The 20,484-nt window shown below is 47.1% G+C and overlaps 1 protein-coding gene across 11 annotated transcripts in view; it reads left to right on the top strand.

Moving 5' to 3' along the window:
* The window catches only part of Mprip (myosin phosphatase Rho interacting protein), a 124,709-nt gene that overhangs the window by 96,164 nt on the left and 8,061 nt on the right, over window positions 1-20,484 (top strand). For 6 of the 11 annotated variants that reach the window (XM_076936734.1, XM_076936736.1, XM_034504916.2 and 3 more), the window contains 10 exons: window positions 464-1,034; window positions 2,774-2,890; window positions 5,333-9,133; window positions 12,460-12,607; window positions 13,523-13,640; window positions 14,660-14,819; window positions 16,165-16,284; window positions 17,467-17,553; window positions 18,140-18,302; window positions 19,814-19,899. In XM_076936734.1, coding sequence (XP_076792849.1) covers window positions 464-1,034; window positions 2,774-2,890; window positions 5,333-9,133; window positions 12,460-12,607; window positions 13,523-13,640; window positions 14,660-14,819; window positions 16,165-16,284; window positions 17,467-17,553; window positions 18,140-18,302; window positions 19,814-19,899 — 5,371 coding nt within the window. Of the gene's footprint in view, window positions 1-463; window positions 1,035-2,773; window positions 2,891-5,332; window positions 9,134-12,459; window positions 12,608-13,522; window positions 13,641-14,659; window positions 14,820-16,164; window positions 16,285-17,466; window positions 17,554-18,139; window positions 18,303-19,813; window positions 19,900-20,333; window positions 20,400-20,484 lie in introns of all 11 variants that reach the window. The other 5 variants (XM_076936735.1, XM_076936732.1, XM_076936733.1 and 2 more) reach the window with 4 other exon arrangements.

Raw genomic sequence — 20,484 nt, 5'->3', positions numbered from 1 at the left:
TGTCATGTCTGGAGCCAGAATAAGTTTTGAAATTAAGATGCGGGTGTCTCCTATTTATTGAAATCCTTGAGCTCTTCTAAGAAGGGCTAGTTCTCAATCATTCTGCCACTGCATAGTGTAGGGTTGCTTCATAACCAATCTCACCAAGGGTCTGGACAGTGGATGGGCCCTTCTCTCCCCTGGAACTTAACAAAAGTCCATTGGCTTTATCCCTGTCATCCATGATAGGACTGCCATGACATTCCCTGCATACAATGATACTCCATTTTTAAGGATGAAAACTGAAGTCCAAGGAATAGCTGAGGCTTTTTTCCCTTCCCATCTCCATCAGATAGGTTTGAGTTCTCTTCCCTCTACACTTAGAAGCTACTTTGGGGAACAGGTGTGTAGACTGGCTGGCCTTGTGACCTGCTAAAGTGTCCAAGCTCCCTGACAGATCCTGTGTTTCCTTACTGCCCTACAGCTCATTGCCTGAGGGAAAGAATAAAAGCACATCTTTTGAGTCCTGCTCAAGGCCAAATGAGAAGCAAGAAGCTGAGCCAGGAGAGCCAGATCCTGAGCAGAAGAAGAGCCGTGCTCGAGAGCGGAGGCGGGAGGGTCGCTCCAAGACATTTGACTGGGCTGAATTCCGCCCCATCCAACAGGCTCTGGCTCAAGAAAGGGCCAGCACTGTTGGGTCTTCTGATTCTGGTGACCCTGGGTGTCTTGAAACTGAGTCAGGTGAGCTGGAGCGTGAACGAGCTCGACGTCGAGAAGAGCGTCGCAAGCGCTTTGGGATGCCGGACACCAGTGACGGACCAGGAGTGGAGGATACAGCCCTACGTATGGACATTGACCGGAGCCCAGGGCTGCTGGGAACCCCTGACCTCAAGACACAGAATGTCCATGTGGAAATTGAGCAGCGGTGGCACCAAGTGGAGACCACCCCTCTCAGGGAGGAGAAACAGGTGCCCATTGCCCCTCTGCACCTGTCCTTGGAGGACAGAAGTGAGCGGCTCTCCACACATGAGCTCACCTCTCTGCTAGAGAAGGAGGTAATATGGGGCAGCTCCCTTCCTGCATGTAAAAAAAATGTTCAATAAAAGCACATCTTCTTTGTACTATGGTAGAACAGGCCTGGGGCTATGGTGAGATCAGGTTGGGAGACATTGTAACATCTTGGCACAGAACCATATAAGCCAGGCCCTGTGTTATATGACATAGGATTCTCATCAAATGTGTTCAGTTACATCTACACATTTATGTCAATGGTGAATTCTATGACCAAAGAAGTTACAGGATGAATTTTTAATCCAAAGCCTCATATGCTTCAAAATCCAAAAGACTTTTCTTTGTCACCATGACACAAACAGAAAATTCCCTGCCATGAAGTTTTGTTTCTATAGAAAATTAGTAAATACTATACTATAGTGGACTGGGGGTATGGCCTCAGTGTTACAGTATTTGCATAATTCACAAATCCCTGGGAGTTCAGTCTCCAGCACTGGCAAAACAAAGCAAAATGTATAAATAATGCATATAAACCATATCATATGTATAAAGTAAAGATACAACGTGGTTGAAATTCATATTTAGATTTGGCCGTATCCCACAATGTATACAGACTCCAGAATCATTTCAAAAGCAAAATAGTAAGCCCTAAAATCCAGAGTACTCACATGAGCTATTTGAGATGTATACTCAGCCTGCATAGGGTTCTGTCTAATTTTTGTCCCCTTTAGGGCATCTTTCTCTGCAAATTTCAGGCATATTCTTACACTCTTTCCATAATAGCCAATTGCAGTTCTGCTACTTCATCATCCCTGTTTTGCCTTTTGTTTTGTCTTATTGACTGTGTGAGCCTAATAGATGGTCACTGCACTCACACTTTGAGTTTTCTATTTTCTGTATCTCTTAGGTAAAATGAAATTAAGTAATTTCTAGGCTACCAAAATGAGCCCTCTAGCCTGCAGGCTGCATCCTGAGGTGTTGGTTTTTTGAGACAGGATTTCTTTGTTTAGTCCTGGCTGTCCTGGAATTCACTCTGTAGACCAGGCTGGCCTTGAATTCACAGAGATGTACCTGCCTCTGCTTCCCAAGTGCTGGGATTAAAGGCTGTGCCACCACTGCCCAGTTGAATTCTAAATTCTTAAATGAATAGTCTGGGGTTCAGTGTTTAACATCCCACTGCCTCTCATAACCCAGAAGTCTAGGGTAACTAAATTGAGCAGAGATCGGTAAGGATTTCAGAATTTTGGGGAAGGGTAGATGGTGAGTTTGAACCTGCTGAAAACAGAATGTAGACCCATTACAGGTTTTCATGTTTAATTTGAGGATATAACTAGAACTTTATGTGGAATCTACTCTGTAAACCTGGTAAGATGGAATATTCAGTAGGAACTGAAAGTGAGACCTACATGCTAGGCCAAAGACCCACACACAGTCTTTCTTCTGATAAAAATGTGAAGCATTCTTTTCTCAATGAAGCACAGCCACCTCCCCAGATAGGAACTTGAGACATGAGCTATTTAGCCTGCACAGTACAGCTGTAAACTAATGCGGGAACTTACTGGGGCTAGGCAGGGCTTACCTAAGGCAAGAACAGAAAATGTTCACCTTGGTCACCAGAGGAGAGAGATGGTGCTGATGTTGTGTATGGTTCTATATGCAGTGTATCCAGTGAGATGTCCAATGCCAGTGAACAATCCCCATTGTCTTGGCCACCTGTGGTCAGCTGCTTTTGCTTATTGTCATCATATTTGTGAAGTGTATATGTATATGTTTTCACCAACAGCTGGAGCAGAGCCAGAAAGAAGCCTCGGATCTTCTAGAGCAGAACCGGCTTCTGCAGGACCAGTTAAGGGTGGCCCTGGGCAGAGAACAGAGTGCCCGGGAGGGCTATGTGCTGCAGGTAGGGTGGGCAGCTGCCAAATCAGCAGTGCACTTAGGGGCTTCCATGTAAAAGTTCTGCTCAGGCCCACAGGCTAGGAATGTGCAAACATAGCAAAGCTGTGGTCAGTCAACAAGACCAAGGCTCTTAGTGCCGTGGTGTTCTATACATTTTCCTTGCTATTAGGACATTGACTTGGGGGAATATGTCCCAAATCTCTACAGCTAAGGACTTTCTTTTGGTCATGAAATCATTCTGTGATCTCTTCTTTGGGCTTTCTAGACATTGTGCTTCTGTGAAACCCCATGTATCTATATGTCATTTCTCATTGTTTTCACCATAGTGAGATTGGGCCCAATGCACATACTGAAAAAACTGGACCATACAGCAGGCCAAGTGCCACTTTAGGGCTAACAGCAAGTTAGTGAAGAGCTAGAAAATTACACCCCCATTCCTTTATACCCAGTCTAAGTTTCAGAAGGATATATGACCACCTAGCCAATGTCACCAACCAGGAACAGGGTAAAAGTGGTGGCAGCTAGGTGCTGAGCTGATACAGCCCAAGGCCAGTGTCCTCCTTCTCAAGGCAGCTTCCAGAACACTGCTGCACTCAGATCCCTAGAGTACCCCTGATGTAGATATGTCAAAAACAGTCTCCAGATAGCCTGGTATAAGGACAGGTGCTGTGTGCTATTTTCCTATAGCCAGCTTCCTAGGATCCATGCTAGCTCTGGGACATGAAGGAGATGGAATGTTGCCAGCTGTTGGGTAACAGAAATATGAGGGAGAGTGGAATGGGGTGGTAGAACTGAGCTGAAGCTCCCAGCAAAGACCAAGGATAAGGTACTGGTTTTAGATTGCTGTTATGATCCCAGGTTCTAATCTTGACTCTCCCACTAATCCCAGAAGTACACTCCTTCTCCTACAGTAGCAGCCTTCTGCCGGTGTAATTTAGAATTAGTTCTCCAAAGGCCTTCGCTTTCAAAGACCTGGAGTCTCTGCCAAGTTGCTTGTTGGCATGCCCAGACCCTTGTGTATTGACCTCAATCTTTGTCATCAGGTTGCAGGTGATCCTAGGGTCCTTCACTCCCCTCAACCACAGCCTGTGTTACCTTCATGTCTATCCCTCACACTGCTGTGTGTTTCTCTGGCTTACGTCCCTGATCTGACATTACTGTACCGTCTTCCCTTCCAGCCAATTCACTGTTGTCCTACTTCAGACCTTGCCTGGAACTGGCCATGGCAGGCATCTCCCTTCTACACAGCCTACTCAGGGTATTCATTCAGACTATCCCTAATTTAAGGGTCATTTTCTTAAGCCTTTGATGGTTTCATCATACAAGACTTGACTTCATACTTGGTGGTAAAGGGACTGCTAAGGAGTTTTGCACATTGCTAACTTGTGTATCTAACATGGACCATCATGTGTATCTATACTGAACAACCTTGGTCAGCATGGGGGCAGCAGCTTCCTGCTGAATCTAATGATTACCCATGAGCTTTGAAAATGCTTGCAGTCAAAAGGGGAAAGGGCCTTTGGGGCACTGAGGGTTCAGAGAGGCAAGCTTGGGATAGGGTGCTGTGCTTTTTGCTGGGGGGGGCGGGGGGGCCTGCATGCTTTGGTAAACATGGTGTGGAACTGGAACTTACCTGAGTGTCACATCTGTGGCTTCCCCACCAACAGACTGAGGGAGCCTGGGCAGGCCAGATTCTAGGTGGGGCTCGCCTGACTTAGCCGGATTGTCTTACCTGCTTTATATTAGTTCTGTCTCTTTTGTGTGTCTCTTAGTATGGGGAGTTTGTGTTTTATTTTGGGTTTTGCATTCACTCTTATTTTGAGCTTTATGAAGGTTTGTTTTTATTACATTTTGCTTCATGATCTGCATTCCCCTTGTTCTGTCTTCTTCTTGCAGGTAGAGATTAGTTTTCTCCTTACGGTGGAGGCCTGACTACGCTTTCTAGAGGAAATGTTCCAATGTTACTTTGCTGACATCTCTCAAGTAGTTACCTGCCTTCCTTCTCTTCCTGTCATGGAAGGAAGTGACGTCACTTTCTTGTGCCTTATGCCTTGTACTGCTTTAAACATGTGGTCTAGAACTGCATACTTTGTTTTGCAAAACCAATTATTTCGTCCTTCAGTCTCTGTTGTACTTCAGTGTGTTCCATTATTCAGCTTTATTTGATTCATTTCTTCTAGATACTGTTCAGTTAGAGCTGTTTTATTGGTGTTTTTGTCCTTGTGTTCTGTTTATGTAGAAGCAACTCTATATTTACCCAAAACAAAACAAACAAAACCCACATTAATTTGAATTTTTCTTTAAATGAAGAAAAAAAAAAGTTGTACAAAGGATTAAAGGCAAACCCACCAAGGAGCTTTTCTATGATTGATCCTGGCCAGAGGTGTGACACTCAGAACAGGGTGGCCTGAGTGTTACTAACCAGTATTTAATCGGTTTTTTTAAGACTGAAGTGGCCACTTCTCCATCGGGTGCTTGGCAGAGGCTCCATAGAGTCAACCAAGACCTCCAGAGTGAGCTGGAAGCTCAGTGCCGGCGGCAGGAGCTCATCACACAGCAGATTCAGACCCTGAAACATAGCTATGGGGAGGCCAAGGATGCAATCCGGCACCATGAGGCTGAGATTCAGACCCTGCAGACAAGACTTAGTAATGCGGCTGCAGAGCTGGCCATTAAGGAGCAGGCTCTAGCCAAGCTCAAGGGTGAGCTGAAGCTGGAGCAGGGCAAGGTTCGAGAGCAGCTGGAGGAGTGGCAGCACAGCAAGGCCATGCTCAGTGGCCAGCTGAGGGCCAGTGAGCAGAAACTCAAAAGTACAGAAGCCCTGCTGTTAGAGAAGACACAGGAACTCAGAGACCTGGAAACACAACAGGCATTGCAACGAGACCGACAGAAGGAGGTGCAGAAGCTGCAGGAATGCATTGCTGAGCTCAGCCAACAGCTAGGTACCAGTGAGCAAGCCCAGCGTCTGATGGAGAAGAAGTTGAAGAGGAACTATACATTGTTGCTGGAGAGCTGTGAGCAGGAAAAGCAGGCACTGCTGCAGAACCTGAAGGAAGTCGAGGACAAGGCCAGTGCCTATGAGGATCAGCTACAAGGCCACGTGCAGCAGGTGGAGGCCCTCCAGAAAGAGAAGCTGAGTGAAACATGCAAAGGCAATGAGCAGGTACACAAGCTAGAGGAAGAGCTGGAGGCCCGGGAGGCCAGCATTCGCCAGCTAGCCCAGCATGTACAGAGCCTCCATGATGAACGGGATCTCATCAAGCATCAGTTTCAAGAGCTTATGGAACGTGTGGCCACATCCGATGGGGATGTGGCTGAGCTCCAAGAGAAGCTGAGGGGAAGGGAAACTGACTACCAGAACCTCGAGCACTCACACCACAGGGTCTCTATCCAGCTACAGAGCGTGCGCACTCTGCTGAGAGAAAAAGAAGAGGAGCTGAAGCACATTAAGGAAGCACATGAGAGAGTTCTGGAAAAGAAAGACCAAGACCTCAATGAGGCTCTAGTTAAAATGATTGCCTTGGGCAGCAGCTTAGAGGAAACAGAAATTAAGCTGCAGGAAAAGGAAGAGTGTCTAAGGAGATTTGTGAGTGATTCTCCAAAGGATGCCAAAGAGCCTCAAAGTACCACAGACACCACAGAGGACGACAGTGGCATTTTGCCCTTAGGCTCAGTCACCAGAGTATTTCCTGGCTTTCCCCACTCACAGCTAGAAGATGAAGATCCAAGTACTGGTCTGGGGGATGAGGGTAGCAGTGGTAGCCTCAGCAGAGAGGAACACATACTCCCAAAGTCAGCTGATATGCCTGATCGGGAGGGGCATCTGCAAAGCACATCTAAGTCTGATCAGGGAGCACCTATAAAAAGGCCAAGAATCAGGTTCTCCACAATCCAGTGTCAAAGATACATACACCCCGAGGGGTGTGCAAAGGCCTGGACTAGCAGCACATCATCAGACACCAGCCAGGACCAGTCACCCTCAGAGGATAGTGTGTCCTCAGAAGCTACCCCTAGCACACTCCCAGCAGCTGCAGATGCCGAAACGTACATCTCTATAATCCACTCTCTGGAGACGAAGCTCTATGTCACAGAGGAGAAACTCAAAGATGTGACTGTGAGGCTAGAAAGCCAGCAGGGGCAGAGTCAGGAGGCATTGCTTGCACTGCACCAGCAGTGGGCTGGCACTGAGGCACAGTTGCGGGAGCAGCTCCGTGCCAGCCTGCTGCAGGCTAGCGCTCTGGCCTCTCAGCTAGAGCAGGAAAGACAACAGAAGGTCACAAACATTGAGCATCACCCTGGGGAGCTGGAAGACTTCCAAGCCAAAAATAGCCAAGCCCTGACATGCTTAGAAAACTGCTGGGAAAAGCTAAGGTCTTTGCCATGGGCTGACCAGGAGAAGGGCCAGGATGCATGTGCAGCCTCCCTGGCTAACATAGAGAGTATGCTTGTGAGTGCCATCAAGGCCCTTCAACCGTGGGCTTCCCCTGCAGAGAGCAGGACACAGGCTGAGCAAGAGAAGGGGCAACCCATGGAAAGCGGTATGGTAGCCCCTGTGCAGCAGCCCTGTCAGCCTGTCTTGAATGAGCAGGAGCACAGGAAGCTGCTTTCTGCTCAGATAGTCCTGGAGGCCTCACTCATCAACAAGATAGCTGACTCTCTAGAACATACCACTTCAGATGTGTATGGTGTTCTCTGTGAGCTTACTCAGTCAGGGGAGTGGCCACTGAAGGAAGAAAGTGCTGCCCCCTCTGCTGAGGCTTCAATGGAGATCTGGGCCAAGAAGGTACTGGTGAATGGTGAGTTCTGGAGCCAGGTCGAGTCGCTAAGTAAACACCTAGGGACACTGGGAGAAGAAACAGCCTGCACATCAGGAGACAGGCAGCAGCATACTCCCCAGAGTCTGGCTGATGCCACATGGATTCGTGCAGAGCTCAGCTGTGCCACACAATCAGTAAGAGAAGTGTTTCACCGTAGGCTGCAGAGCATACAGGAGACCCTACAGGGGACCCAGGCAGCCCTCCAGCAGCACAAGTGCATGCTGGGAGAAATCTTGGGAGCCTACCAAACCCCAGACTTTGAAAGAGTAATACAGCAGATCTTAGAAACCCTCAGGCATCCAACTGGCAGGGAGGACCAGGTACAGACATCCTGGGACCAGAGCCCATTAGGAGAGGTACTGAGGCCAGGCACAGATGGCTCCCAAGAGCCTTTGCAGGCTTTGCATCAGAGTCCTGAAGTCCTTGCTGCCATTCAGGATGAGCTGGCCCAGCAGCTGAGAGAAAAGGCTAACATCCTTGAGGAGATTTCAGCCGCCTTGCCAGTCCTGCCTCCCACAGAGCCACTTGGGGGTTGCCATAGGCTTCTGCGGATGTCCCAGCATCTCTCATATGATGCTTGTCTAGAGGGCCTTGGTCAGTATTCTTCATTACTGGTTCAAGACGCAATTATTCAGGCTCAAGTGTGCTATGCAGCATGCCGAATTCGGCTGGAGTATGAAAAGGAGCTGAGATTTTACAAGAAGGCCTATCAGGAGGCTAGGAGGGCTTCTTGCCAGAAGCGTGCACAAGCAGTTGGGGCCCTGAAGGAAGAATATGAAGAACTTCTCCACAAGCAGAAGAGTGAGTACCAGAAGGTTATCGCCCTCATTGAAAAGGAAAACACTGAGCTCAAGGCCAAAGTGAGCCAGATGGACCATCAGCAGAGATGTCTACAAGAAGCAGAAAGCAAACACAGTGAGAGCATGTTTGCCCTACAGGGCAGGTATGAGGAAGAGATCAGGTGCATGGTGGAGCAGCTGAGCCACACTGAAAATACACTGCAGGCTGAGCGTAGCCGGGTTCTCAGCCAGCTAGACGCCTCCGTCAAGGACAGGCAGGCCATGGAACAGCATCATGTGCAGCAAATGAAGATGCTGGAGGACAGGTTCCAGCTGAAGGTCCGGGAGCTGCAGGCTGTGCATCAGGAGGAACTGAGGGCCTTGCAAGAACACTACATATGGAGCCTGCGGGGAGCCCTCAGCCTCTGCCAACCCTCACACCCAGATTCCCCACTGGCCCCTGGGTCATCTGAGCCTAGAGCTGTGCCAACAGCTAAGGATGAGGCCGAGTCCATGACCGGGCTGCGAGAACGTATCCAGGAGCTGGAAGCCCAAATGAGTGTCATGCGAGAGGAGCTGGGCCACAAAGAGCTGGAGGGTGATGTGGCTGCCCTGCAGGAGAAGTATCAGCGGGACTTTGAGAGCCTCAAGGTCTTTAGCACCGTTTAATTTTTACAGCCACTTCTCTTTAGTGATGCTAGAAAGGGGACATTCTGGGCAACTGAGGTCTTGGATTCGGGATAAGAGATAGTTCTTAACTCTCACTCAGCTGCTACACAGGCAGAACTCAGTAACATTCTTGTGCTCCTCTATTTCTGACCCAGAAGGGAAGCTAGCAAGGAAAGCAGCACCCTTGTGGGAAAGGAGAGAAGTCTTCCCCTTACCTGTCCATGCCTCCAGGCATGCACACCCTTCACCTTCTTATTCTCACAGAACCCCTTCTGGCTTCAAAGTTGAGGCATCAGTATGAGGACTGCCTCACATCTCTGAAGGATTGTCACCCACCTGACTCCTCTCAGAGAGCAGGGTTTGGACTTCACAACACAGGAATATTTGCAAAGCAATGTCAAGGGTTCCTTCCTTGCCTAGCCTAGCTTCCTAAGGCAGAGTTGACATGATGAGCACTGTGTCTGAGAAGGCTTTCCCACACCCTGTCTCCCAGCCTGCCTGTCATACTTCTGTGAACACTACTTTATCTTAGACTACATAGTGTGTGGCTGCCTGGCCATAATCATGGAAGGTCTTAATCATCTCTTAGAATCCAGAGGTGGCCTGGTAGTTGTGTCTTCTTCATCTTCCCCACTAGAAGGTGGACAGACCCCAAGGTTGCCTGTGCCAGGTTCCAGCTGTCTTTTTGCAGGCCATTGTTCCTGCACAGTGTCACAGCTGTAGCTCAGCAGGGCATCTATGACTGTTGCCCAATACCCTTTTTCTCCATACTGAAGGGAAATAGTGGAACATTCAGGCTGGAGCTTTCCCTTTACCTCTCTCCCTCTCTGACACAGGAGAGCCTGATGATACTTTGAGGCACTAGTTCTCAACATTCTTTTCCTGACTTTTGTCTAGACTTAAAAACCATTAAGCATTGTGTGAAAATCACAAATTGTGTATTCAGTGATCCTGTGAGGAGCCTGGGCCACCATCACCTGCTCCTCTTTGCAGCTGCAGGAGTCTCCACAGCCTGGCAGGACTGTAAGAATGGTTGTGAAGGGCTCAAGGTCACCTAGTGAGAGAACACCGTAGAAACAAATGGTTAAGAGGAAGCATTGGACTAGACCATGTATGTATGTGCCCGAGAACTTGAGGCCCTCTGTGGGGCTTGTGGCATAGCTGCACAGCAGGCTGTCTTGAGAGCTGAACAGGGAACAGTTTTTCTCTGGATTTCTGCTCAGATCAGTAAGCCTGGGCTATTGCCACTGCCTCACACCACTTATCATGAGTCCACATCTCAGTCACTGAAGAACTTGTTTTGATTCTAGGGATGATTTAAAAACTAAAATTTGGAGCTGGAGAGATGGCTCAGTGTTTAAGGTACTTAGCAGCAAGCTAAGGACAGGAGTTTGAACCCTCAGCATTCAGTGTAAATGCTGGGTTGGCACAGTATGATGTGGTGGTCCCCTGTACTTCTAGCATGAGGTAGATGGCAGTGAAGGATCCCCAAAGAAAGAGAAATAGCTAAAGCAGCAGCTCTGAGTCCAAGTGAGAAACTCTGTATGAGGTGGAAGCCATCAAGGCAGATCAACAGTCAGTGTCAGCCATCAACCATGGCTTCCATAAACATATGCACAAATACACACTCAATTTTTTGTACTTCTTTTGATTGCTTTTTGGAGGGTTGTTTTTTCTTGTTGCTATTGTTTGTGGGTTTGTTTGTTTTTGTGTTTTTTGTTTTTTTTTTTTTTGTCAGTTGGTTAGTTTTTTTAGTTTTTTCAAAACAGTTTCTCTATATAGCCCTGGATTTCCTGGAATTCACTCTGTAGACCAGGCTGACCTTGAACTCACAGAGATCTGCCTGCCTCTGCTTCCTGAGTGCTGAGATTAAAGGCTGTGCCACCACTGTCCATTATACTCAAAAAAAATTTTTTTTAGATTTATTTATTTTATGTATGCATACACTGCTGCTGTCTTCAGACATACCAGAAAAGGGCACCCAATCCTATTACAGATGGTTGTGAGCCACCATGTGGTTGCTGGGAATTGAACTCAGGACCTCTGGAAGAGCAGTCAATGATGTCAGTGCTCTTAACCGCTGAGCCATCTCTCCAGCCCTCAAAATTTTTAAATTGGTTTAGATTGACAGTTTTCAAATGTAATACATTTAACAATGAAGCAACCTAGTTGTTAAAGATACATTAGTATATCTGTTATAGGAATTTTAGACCCTATCTTCATATATTCCAAGATGATCAAATCAAAAATAAATGGAAGAGGCTTCCTATAGGATAGGCGTCCATTATATGGACCTCACAATTTGAATTAAAAAAAACCAAAATTTAAAATATTCCTAGCACTAATAGACTTCGACAAGCAGACACTCCCACAGTAGACATTCTGTGATAAGTCCCATTTAACCTGCAGGCACAGTAGACAGGCTGTGTGGAGAAGGTGACTGGTACAGCACACACACTGCACTCAGCCCCAGGATGGAAGCAGGAATTTTAAAGTTGCTGAATAGAGGGTCTTGGAAACTCCCCTCAGTGACAACAAGGCTCAGTAAAAAATATCAAAGCCTGGATTGGATGCTTAGTGTTCTTTATTGAATCCATTAGCAGAACGATAGGGTATGAACACAGAGTTAGAGCCACATTCCTTCAGTTTTTTCAAATTATGAGAAAGCTTATTTTGCCCAGAAGTGGCTATCACAAGGTTAGGCAGAATGACCCACAGTCAAAGTAGCCGTGAGCTCCAGATAGAACAGGGCATGCGCTACTGCTTGGTTGGGGAGAGCAGCCCTGACAGGCCATGCCTTGGGCTCCATGACTATGAGAGATGGGGAGTGAGTACCCTAGGACTCATGTATCTGTTCTGCTTGGAAGGTAGTAAGGTTCTCAGTGGGTAGCCTCTGCTCTCCTTTAAAAGAGAGAAAGAAGGCACAGGCTGGCAGGAAAGATGTTGGTTCTGCTCTGGCTCCTGTGAAGATATCCTTGAACTTTAGTGAACAGCTGAGGTACCTCAGCTCCCAGAAATAAGCCCTGTCTACCCCAGCCCACAGAGATAACCTCAGTCTCTCCACCTAGCACATCGGTCAGAACATATCTGCCACTCTAACCAATATGGGCAATAGATGTACCACCTGGTTGTGATGCCGCATAGTCCCAGGACAAAGCTACACACAGCCTCGGTACCTGATGTTAGAATCACCAGCCACATCTTGAGACCATATCATTTCCTGGACCAAGCAGGTGGCTACCTTATTTATTACACAAGACAGCCACTTGGAGGCAAAGAAAAACCAATAAGCCCTCTCCATTCTACAGGCTACATGTGAGCGAGGCTTTGCTGCCATGGAGGAGACACATCAGAAGAAGATTGAAGATCTGCAGAGACAACACCAGCGGGAACTAGAGAAGCTGCGAGAGGAGAAAGACCGCCTCCTGGCTGAGGAGACAGCTGCCACTATAGCAGGTGGGGCTAAGTCCATGAGCACAGGTTTCTCATGTCTTAGGCTGAACCTGTAATCCAGAAGAGGATTGGCCTTAACATAGCTTTTCCCTGAGATTTAATTTTTTCTCTTAGTAGGTGTTGGTAGGCAGGGTCCTAGGCCAGCCTTAAACTCCCTAGGTAGATAGATGAGGGTAAGTTTGAACCCACTCTACTCCATTCACTTCCTCCATGCTGGAGTAACAGATAACGGACATGTATCAGCCTACCCTGTTGATGTATTGATGAAGATTAAACATGGCTTCATGCATGGTACTGGACTAAATCGGTGCCAGCCATAGCCTTAAGCTTCATTTTGGAGAGAGGTATTTGAAGATTCAAAGTGAATCAAAGAGTAGCTTGAGAAGTCTATTGAGAGCCTGCAAACTGAAAGCCAGTGCCTCAGCTGTTTGTGACACTGCAGAGCTGGTCTCCAGTAGGCGTCCCTCACTCGTAGCACTCTTCAGCAGAGCATGGATACACTCTAACACAGCAAGTGTGGGTCACCCATGTTATGTTGCACTTTATCCACATGATTGATGACAGTACAGTGGTTTATTTTAGCAGCCGGGAAAAAAAGTAAAGCAGCTGTCAGACATTCTTATTTTGTAAACTCATACATGAATAGAACATTGACATTTACCTGATCATTTTAGAGTTCTGATAGCAAATATAACATACCTATTGCCCTTCCGGGGGAAATTAGTTTGTGAATTCTCTCAGCCTTTATCTATCCCAAAGAGCTGGTCTAGGATAGACTATCCTGCTGGAATCAGTGTCAACAGGGGACAGACATCACACTAGCCTATCCTTGGCCTTGTGGAGGGATAATATAGTAGAGAAACTGCCACTTGTAGCCCTAAATTTTGGTGCTGAGAGTTGGCTGTGTCCTTCCTGCAGCCATTGAAGCCATGAAGAATGCTCACCGGGAGGAGATGGAACGAGAGTTAGAGAAGAGCCAGCGGTCTCAGATCAGCAGCATCAATTCAGACATAGAAGCCCTGAGGCGACAGTACCTGTGAGTCACCTACCCCTATGAAAGCTCTGTGGGAGAGGGCTACTTTACCAAGTCTAAAACAGCTTTAAGGTTGCTCTTGGAGAGGTGAGGCCATGGCTCTAAGGACAACCCACACTACCTTGCTCTCCTGTGGCTTAAGACTGATCCCTAAGATGCAGAGAAACAAATGTAGCAAATGACATTTTAAAATCATAACTTAAGCTAGGCATGATATTTGTAATCCCAGCACTTAGTAGCCTGAGGCTGGAAGATTGCCACAAATCTGAAGCCAACCTGGGCTATATATGGAGACCCTGTTCTAAAACAAAACAAAGTACCTTGCGCTTATTAAGGTTGACTGTAGACACCATCCCCCAATTTGTTTGGACCACTGCTACTATATCAGCACCTTAAAAAGGAGCCAGGGTCTAGCTGGTGTTTTATGCCTGGTATACCACAGCAGTTTATGTCAAAAATGGTCACAGTGTTCTAGAAATCTCATGAACTGACTACACAGATAGCACCAAGTGCAGCGTGGAAACACCTTGTGAATTTTTCCTTGATAGGAGTCACACTGCTAGGGACCCTTGGGTTAGTACCAGAAGTATCCATTGATTAGACTTTGCTGGGGTTTCTGGGATGTTCTGTGGCTGAAAGCATCAACTCAAGAAGTCCAGTAGTCATGCTTCCTGGACTGGAGGCTCATCTAGAAGGTCCTTCTTGACTCTACTGGATATGGCCCTTCTGGATGTGGAATGCTGAGAACAGTACCCCCAGGACTTGTTGTGCCAAGTGTCTGTGTTTTGAAATGATACACTGCCCAAGTGGGTGCTTTCCATCTGTGACCTCTCAGAAACACAGCCCTGCTGTCACACTGGTTCTCCCTCCTAGTTACATCACCAGTGTGCCACCCGTGGATAGCCCAGGAAAGAGTCATTTCTGCAAAGTGTCCCTGACATTCTGTGGGCAGACACTGTACTATCAATGTCTAGCTATCCCAGTCCTACGGTGAGAGCAGGCTGAACATTCCCTCTCTGCAGGGAGGAGCTACAGTCAGTGCAGCGGGAGCTGGAGGTCCTTTCAGAGCAGTACTCCCAGAAGTGCCTGGAGAATGCACACCTAGCCCAGGCACTGGAGGCCGAGCGGCAGGCCCTGCGGCAATGCCAACGTGAGAACCAGGAACTCAACGCCCACAACCAGGTAAGGACAAAAGAAACTAAGCCCCACCTTCATAGAGGCTACTAGCCATGGTCTGCTGTTCCTGAGACTTAAGAATCTGGGGACTTCTGAATCTCTAGTCCTCTAGTTGGAGTATCTCAAGTCTATCTCAGAGTTGGGGGTCTTCTGTCCTCCAGTGGCTGGGCTTACTCTCTCACATTTGTTTCTATAAGTCATGCTTTTAGAATTTAGTGCTCCTTAGGAAATTGGGGTTCTCTGGAATCCTAGATGAGTAGGTTATGATACTGAGTTCAATATAAGCTCTTCCATCAACATCCTATTTTTCCCTGCCTCAAGCTCTGTCATGCTTGCTCTCCCTGGCCTCTCAAACCACACTTGCACTGTGGGTGTTAACTACTTGGGAGTCACTGAACCACTGCAGTGGCTTGAAGAAGAGCACTTATCAGTCAGAAAGAAGGTCCAAGAAATTGGAGGGACAGTAGAATAGTCTTTGGCAGCTCAAGTGGGACCAGATAACACTACCCACAGCAGAAGGATTTTAATTTTAAAGTCTGTGAACTCTTTTTTTGTTTTATTTTGGGTTTTTTGTTTTGTTTTGTTTTGTTTTGTTTTTTTGGTGTTTTTTTTTTTTGGTGGTTTTTTTTTGTTTTGTTTTTTTTGTTTTGTTTTGTTTTGTTTTGTTTTTTTGAGACAGGGTTTCTCTGTGTATCCCTGGCTGTCCTGGAACTCACTCTGTACACCAGGCTGGCCTCGAACTCAGAAATCCACCTGCCTCTGCCTCCCAAGTGCTGGGATTAAAGGCATGCGCCACCACTGCCCGGCGGTCTGTGGACTCTTAGCTCTAGAAACATAATTGGTCTTTTGCTGCTATGAGTTCTAAATCAGTTCTAAATTCAACTGACCATACATAGGAAGAGTTCAGGAGAGAAAAAAATAGTTTTCACTGGGCATCTACTATTTTCTTATCACTACTCCCTAAATAATATATTACAACTAAGTGCTTAGGAATTACATGAATGGTACTGGATATTAGACATAATCTAGAGACAATCTACTGTATATGGGAGGATGTATGCAGATATTATGTGCTATTTTTGATGGAACTTGAACATCCACAGAATCTGGTTCCTAATAGAGATCCTGGAACCAATTTGACAGGTTATAAGTCCTCACATAGCCCATACGAACAGCTTTTATGTAGTAACAGCCTTAAATGTCTACCTTAAACATAGCACTGAACATGCACAAGGTTTGGGGGCTCCATTCTTAGGCCTCTGCACACTACTGGTAAGAAATGACCTCCTCTATTGTCTTAAGCAACTGTGTGTTGGGGTGGTCACTATTGTATTGTGCTGTTGTCCCCCAGGAGCTGAATAACCGCCTGGCTGCGGAGATCACACGGTTGCGGACACTACTGACTGGAGATGGTGGCGGGGAGTCCACTGGGTTGCCTCTCACACAGGGCAAGGATGCCTATGAGTTAGAGGTACTGTAAGAAGCAAGGCACTGCCTTATTCAGGAGCTCCTGAGTCATACAAGAGCTCTTTATCTTAGAGTCATTGAGGGACTAGATTTTAAGGAAGGCCCAGAAGGGCACAGTTCAGTAGTAGAGCTCCTGCTTAACATGCAAGCTCTGGGTTCATCTCTAACTCTGCAACCCACTAACATGTATGAAAGCTGTGGGAAGGCCCAAAGTCATCAGGGATACCAGTTAGCTGACAGGTACCCTAAGGTCCACAGGCAGGAGCAGGGGCCCCTCTAGATGCCATGAGGATTTTCAGTCCCACCCTTCCCCTTACCTGCCCACAAAATTAGTCTCATAAAGTGCCCTATTTCAGGGCTACAGGAATCCTGCTGTTCTCAGATTATATCATGACTTAACTTCTCAGAGTCCAGGATGTTTGTTTGCAATCAGAACAGCTCATTCTGTGGCATGTACCTATAATCCCAACTATTTAGGAAGCTGATGCAAGAGGACTCCAGAACAGTCTAGAAAGAAAAGGAAAAAACAAAAAACACTGTTGAAAGAGGGAGAGAAAAAGGAAAGACTCTAATGTGTGTAGGGTCGTGGTTCTCAACCTGTGGGTTGAGACCCCCTCTTGGGGGACATATCAGGTGTCCTGCCTATTGGATATTTATATTACAGTTCATTGTAGTAGCAAAATTGCAGTTGTGAAGTAGCAACAAAATAATTTTATGGTTGGGGGTCATCACAACATGGGGAACTGTATTAAAGGCTTGCAACATTGGGAAGGTTGAGAAGCACCAGTGTAGGGCATCCTCAAGAAGACCCCAAGTAGGCTGAGATTTTCCTTTATACACGACTCCGACTGTACCATACTGACAGGTGAGTTGGGGGAGCTGGGTAGGATTGGCAGAAGTTCCTATAGGAACAATGTATCTAGCCATTGACAGCTATGTCTCAGGGAGCAAGCTAGTAGTGGGAACTCAATGTAACCCTCATGCCTCTGGCCCCAAGTTCTCGGAACTAGCAAAGCTAACAGTATTTTCCCCTTTCCATTTCTGTAGAAGCACTGAGCAGTGTTTAAGTCATGTGTTCAGTAAGGGTTGGCTCTCTTCTCCCTAGTGTATGAAGCAACTGTCTGCCAGCCATCCTGTGAATGCAGACTACAGGATACCTGGTTCCTCATTTTCCCTCTCCTTACAGGTCTTGTTGCGGGTCAAAGAGTCAGAAATTCAATACCTGAAACAGGAGATCAGCTCCCTCAAGGATGAACTCCAGACTGCCCTGCGGGTAAGGGCCAAGTGTTTGGAGGCAGGACAAAGAGGGGGAAAAGCTGAGAGAGGTCTGGCCAGGTCCTGCTGGGCTCATTTTTGTATGGCAGGACACTCTACAAAACCGCGGTCCTAAAGTCAGGTTCTCTTAAAACACCAACCTCTCTAAGCATATGCTTCAGAAGTGAACAAGGAAGTCTCCCTGGCTTAGTGGTACTTCCTGTGTTTCCACGCATTTGCACAGAATGCTAAGTGGGAGAAGTGAGGGTTAACCTGCCATTCAGGCTGGTTGGTCTGGTTGGACTCATCTCAAAGGGATGAGTCTGGAGTCAGAAAGTAATAATGGAATCCTTGGTGTGATCAGGTCATGTAGCAAATCTAAAAACTAGAGGCTCTCCCTGGCTGACTTCCACAAGGAAGTGTTGGGCAGTCAAGACTACAGCAGGCTGCCTGAGCTTGCCCCCTGTATTTGTTGTCTATCTGTTCACTGCATGTTTTCTTCAGGATTCAGTCTTTGCCCGGGGGCAAAGTTCTCCTAGTACATCAGCCCCAAGTGAGCCTGACACCATCTACAGCTGCCACTCACTTGTCCCTTTACTCTCCAGGATAAGAAGTATGCTAGCGACAAGTACAAAGACATCTACACAGAGCTCAGCATTGCAAAGGCCAAGGCTGACTGTGACATCAGCAGGCTGAAGGAGCAGCTGAAAGCAGCCACAGAGGCCTTGGGCGAGAAATCTCCTGAAGGCACTACTGTGTCGGGATACGGTGAGTGATCTGAGTGCTCCTCATGAAGATGGTTTGGCACTTGAATCAAACCCCTAAAAAATGTCTTGAGCCATCCCAAATCTCCTTGAGGGGCCCCACATGCACAGGCTCCCCAGAGGAACTGCTCCTCCCATATCCTTCAGCCCCTTTACACAGAGCTGCTTCCATAGAAATAAGGGGTTATACAGTCTGTTTTCTGAAAAACTTAGGTAGGGGAGAGTTCTTGCTAGTTCCTTGATCTAAAGATTTTGCCATAAAATCTTTGAGGGCCACTGGCAAGCAGAACAGAACGAACCTACAGCCTGCTCAAGAACAATAAAACTGACCTCTTTGTGCTGGCTGAAAATATCCAGGCTCTGTGCAGAACATCTGGGAAAGAGGCTGCAGAGCCATGTACTGTTGGACGCTTTGTGATAATTTAAGATTTTATCTTACCTTCCTCGTGACCCTTTCTTTGTAAAAGCCCCACACACTGAAAATCTGTCCAAATCCCCTAATGTCTCTGTAATTCAGCATTCCTTCGGCAAGTTCAGGAAGTTTCCATGACAGCATTCAAACATGCCTGGTTGGAACAGTCCTCTGTGTTGATTATGGGATACAGACCCCCACTTTTTTGGAGGGCTGCTAACAACAGCACAATTTACAATCTAGCTTACTGTAAAAGGGTGCTCACCATGGTCACTGGATAGGAAACCAATCCCGTGGTCACTGGATAGGAAGCCAAGAGCCGAGGCCTTAGAGGGAAGGAAGCAAAGTTAGAATGGGGAAGTGCGTGTGCTTTCGTCCTGCCATGACTGCTAACCTCTGAAGAGCAAGCACAGGACGCTGCATCTGTAGATAAGACTGCCCGTTGCAGAGTGCTAAGCATCTTCCATGGACAAGCAGCCTGCACAACAGTGCACACTGACTGTTGGTAGCTGCAGCCTGCACAACAGTGCACATTGACTGTTGGAAGCTGCAGTCCGCACAACAGTGCACACTGGCTGTTGGAAGCTGCAGGGTGCAGTTCTTAGGAAGACAGGAAAGGGTTTTCGTGTTGATGTAAAGAGAATTTTGTGAGATTTTAGTAAACAAAAATGAAAGCCATGACATACTTTGTGGTATGACCCAGTATGCATCTTGGACATCTGTATTTAAGATACTGTAAGAACTGTTTTCTTGATGGGGTGGGTCATGAAAAGAATTTGGTCTGATTCTTTTTGGTATCAGTCCTGTGTCAGAAATAAGCCAGAGATAATGAGACCAGCTGGTTTGCCCAGAAGTCGAGGTCTGATGCCAGAGTAAGAGATCCTAGCCTTTGTTGACAGCATTGTGTGCCTCAGGAGTTGTGACTTAAGCCCCAGTAGGAACCCAGGACTCTGGTGGTTGGTTGTATCCAAGAAGAGCATACTGTGGATTGGTTATTGGATTTAGGAAATGTACTATACTAGTGAACTCAGAACCTTTCACCCATTCTGTTTGGTTCAGAAGATTGTAGAAAGCAAAAGTAACGAGTCTTTCTGTTCCTTCAGACATAATGAAATCTAAAAGCAATCCTGACTTCCTGAAGAAAGATAGATCCTGTGTTACCCGGCAACTCAGAAACATCAGGTCCAAGGTGAGTGAGGTCCAGCTTATAGAGGAGATGGGGCTAGAGGATACTGGAGAGATGGAGCCCAGTGCAGGCACTATCCCAGCTGTGTAGTCACAATGTTTGGATGATTCTAGTGACTTCAAGGTCCATGTCCTTGTCATCAGAACCATCTCTGGGCCAGGGCTTCAAAAAGCAAGACATGAAGAGATTTGTGTCTCACACGAATCTTGAGCCTCACAGAAGGTGGGGTAAATCTGACCTCTTGGCTCCACTGTATGTCTGTTCGCTGCACATCTGTCATCACACTGACACTGCCCAACTTGAAGAAATGAAGTAAATGATCCCAGTGTGCTCTCAGATGGATGTGTCTGGGGGGATGGGCGGAGAGGGCCTGGCCAGCATGCTGCATTTAGAACTGATTGTGTGTGTGTCTTATTTTTTGCTCTTTCCTCTGACAGTCCGTAATTGAGCAGGTCTCATGGGATAACTGAGTCGCGCCCGCTTCCAAGTCCCCTGTCGTGTAGGTAAACCACTTCTCACTCTGCCCACTACCCGCACAGGCGGCTCTGCATGCACTGCTCACACCTCCATAGCACACCTCTGTGTAAT

Source organism: Arvicanthis niloticus, chromosome 6 (assembly GCF_011762505.2).
Source record: "Arvicanthis niloticus isolate mArvNil1 chromosome 6, mArvNil1.pat.X, whole genome shotgun sequence".
Taxonomy (NCBI): Eukaryota; Metazoa; Chordata; class Mammalia; order Rodentia; family Muridae; genus Arvicanthis; species Arvicanthis niloticus.
Note: the sequence above shows the minus strand (reverse complement) of the source record. Positions and strands in the feature narration are given on the sequence as shown.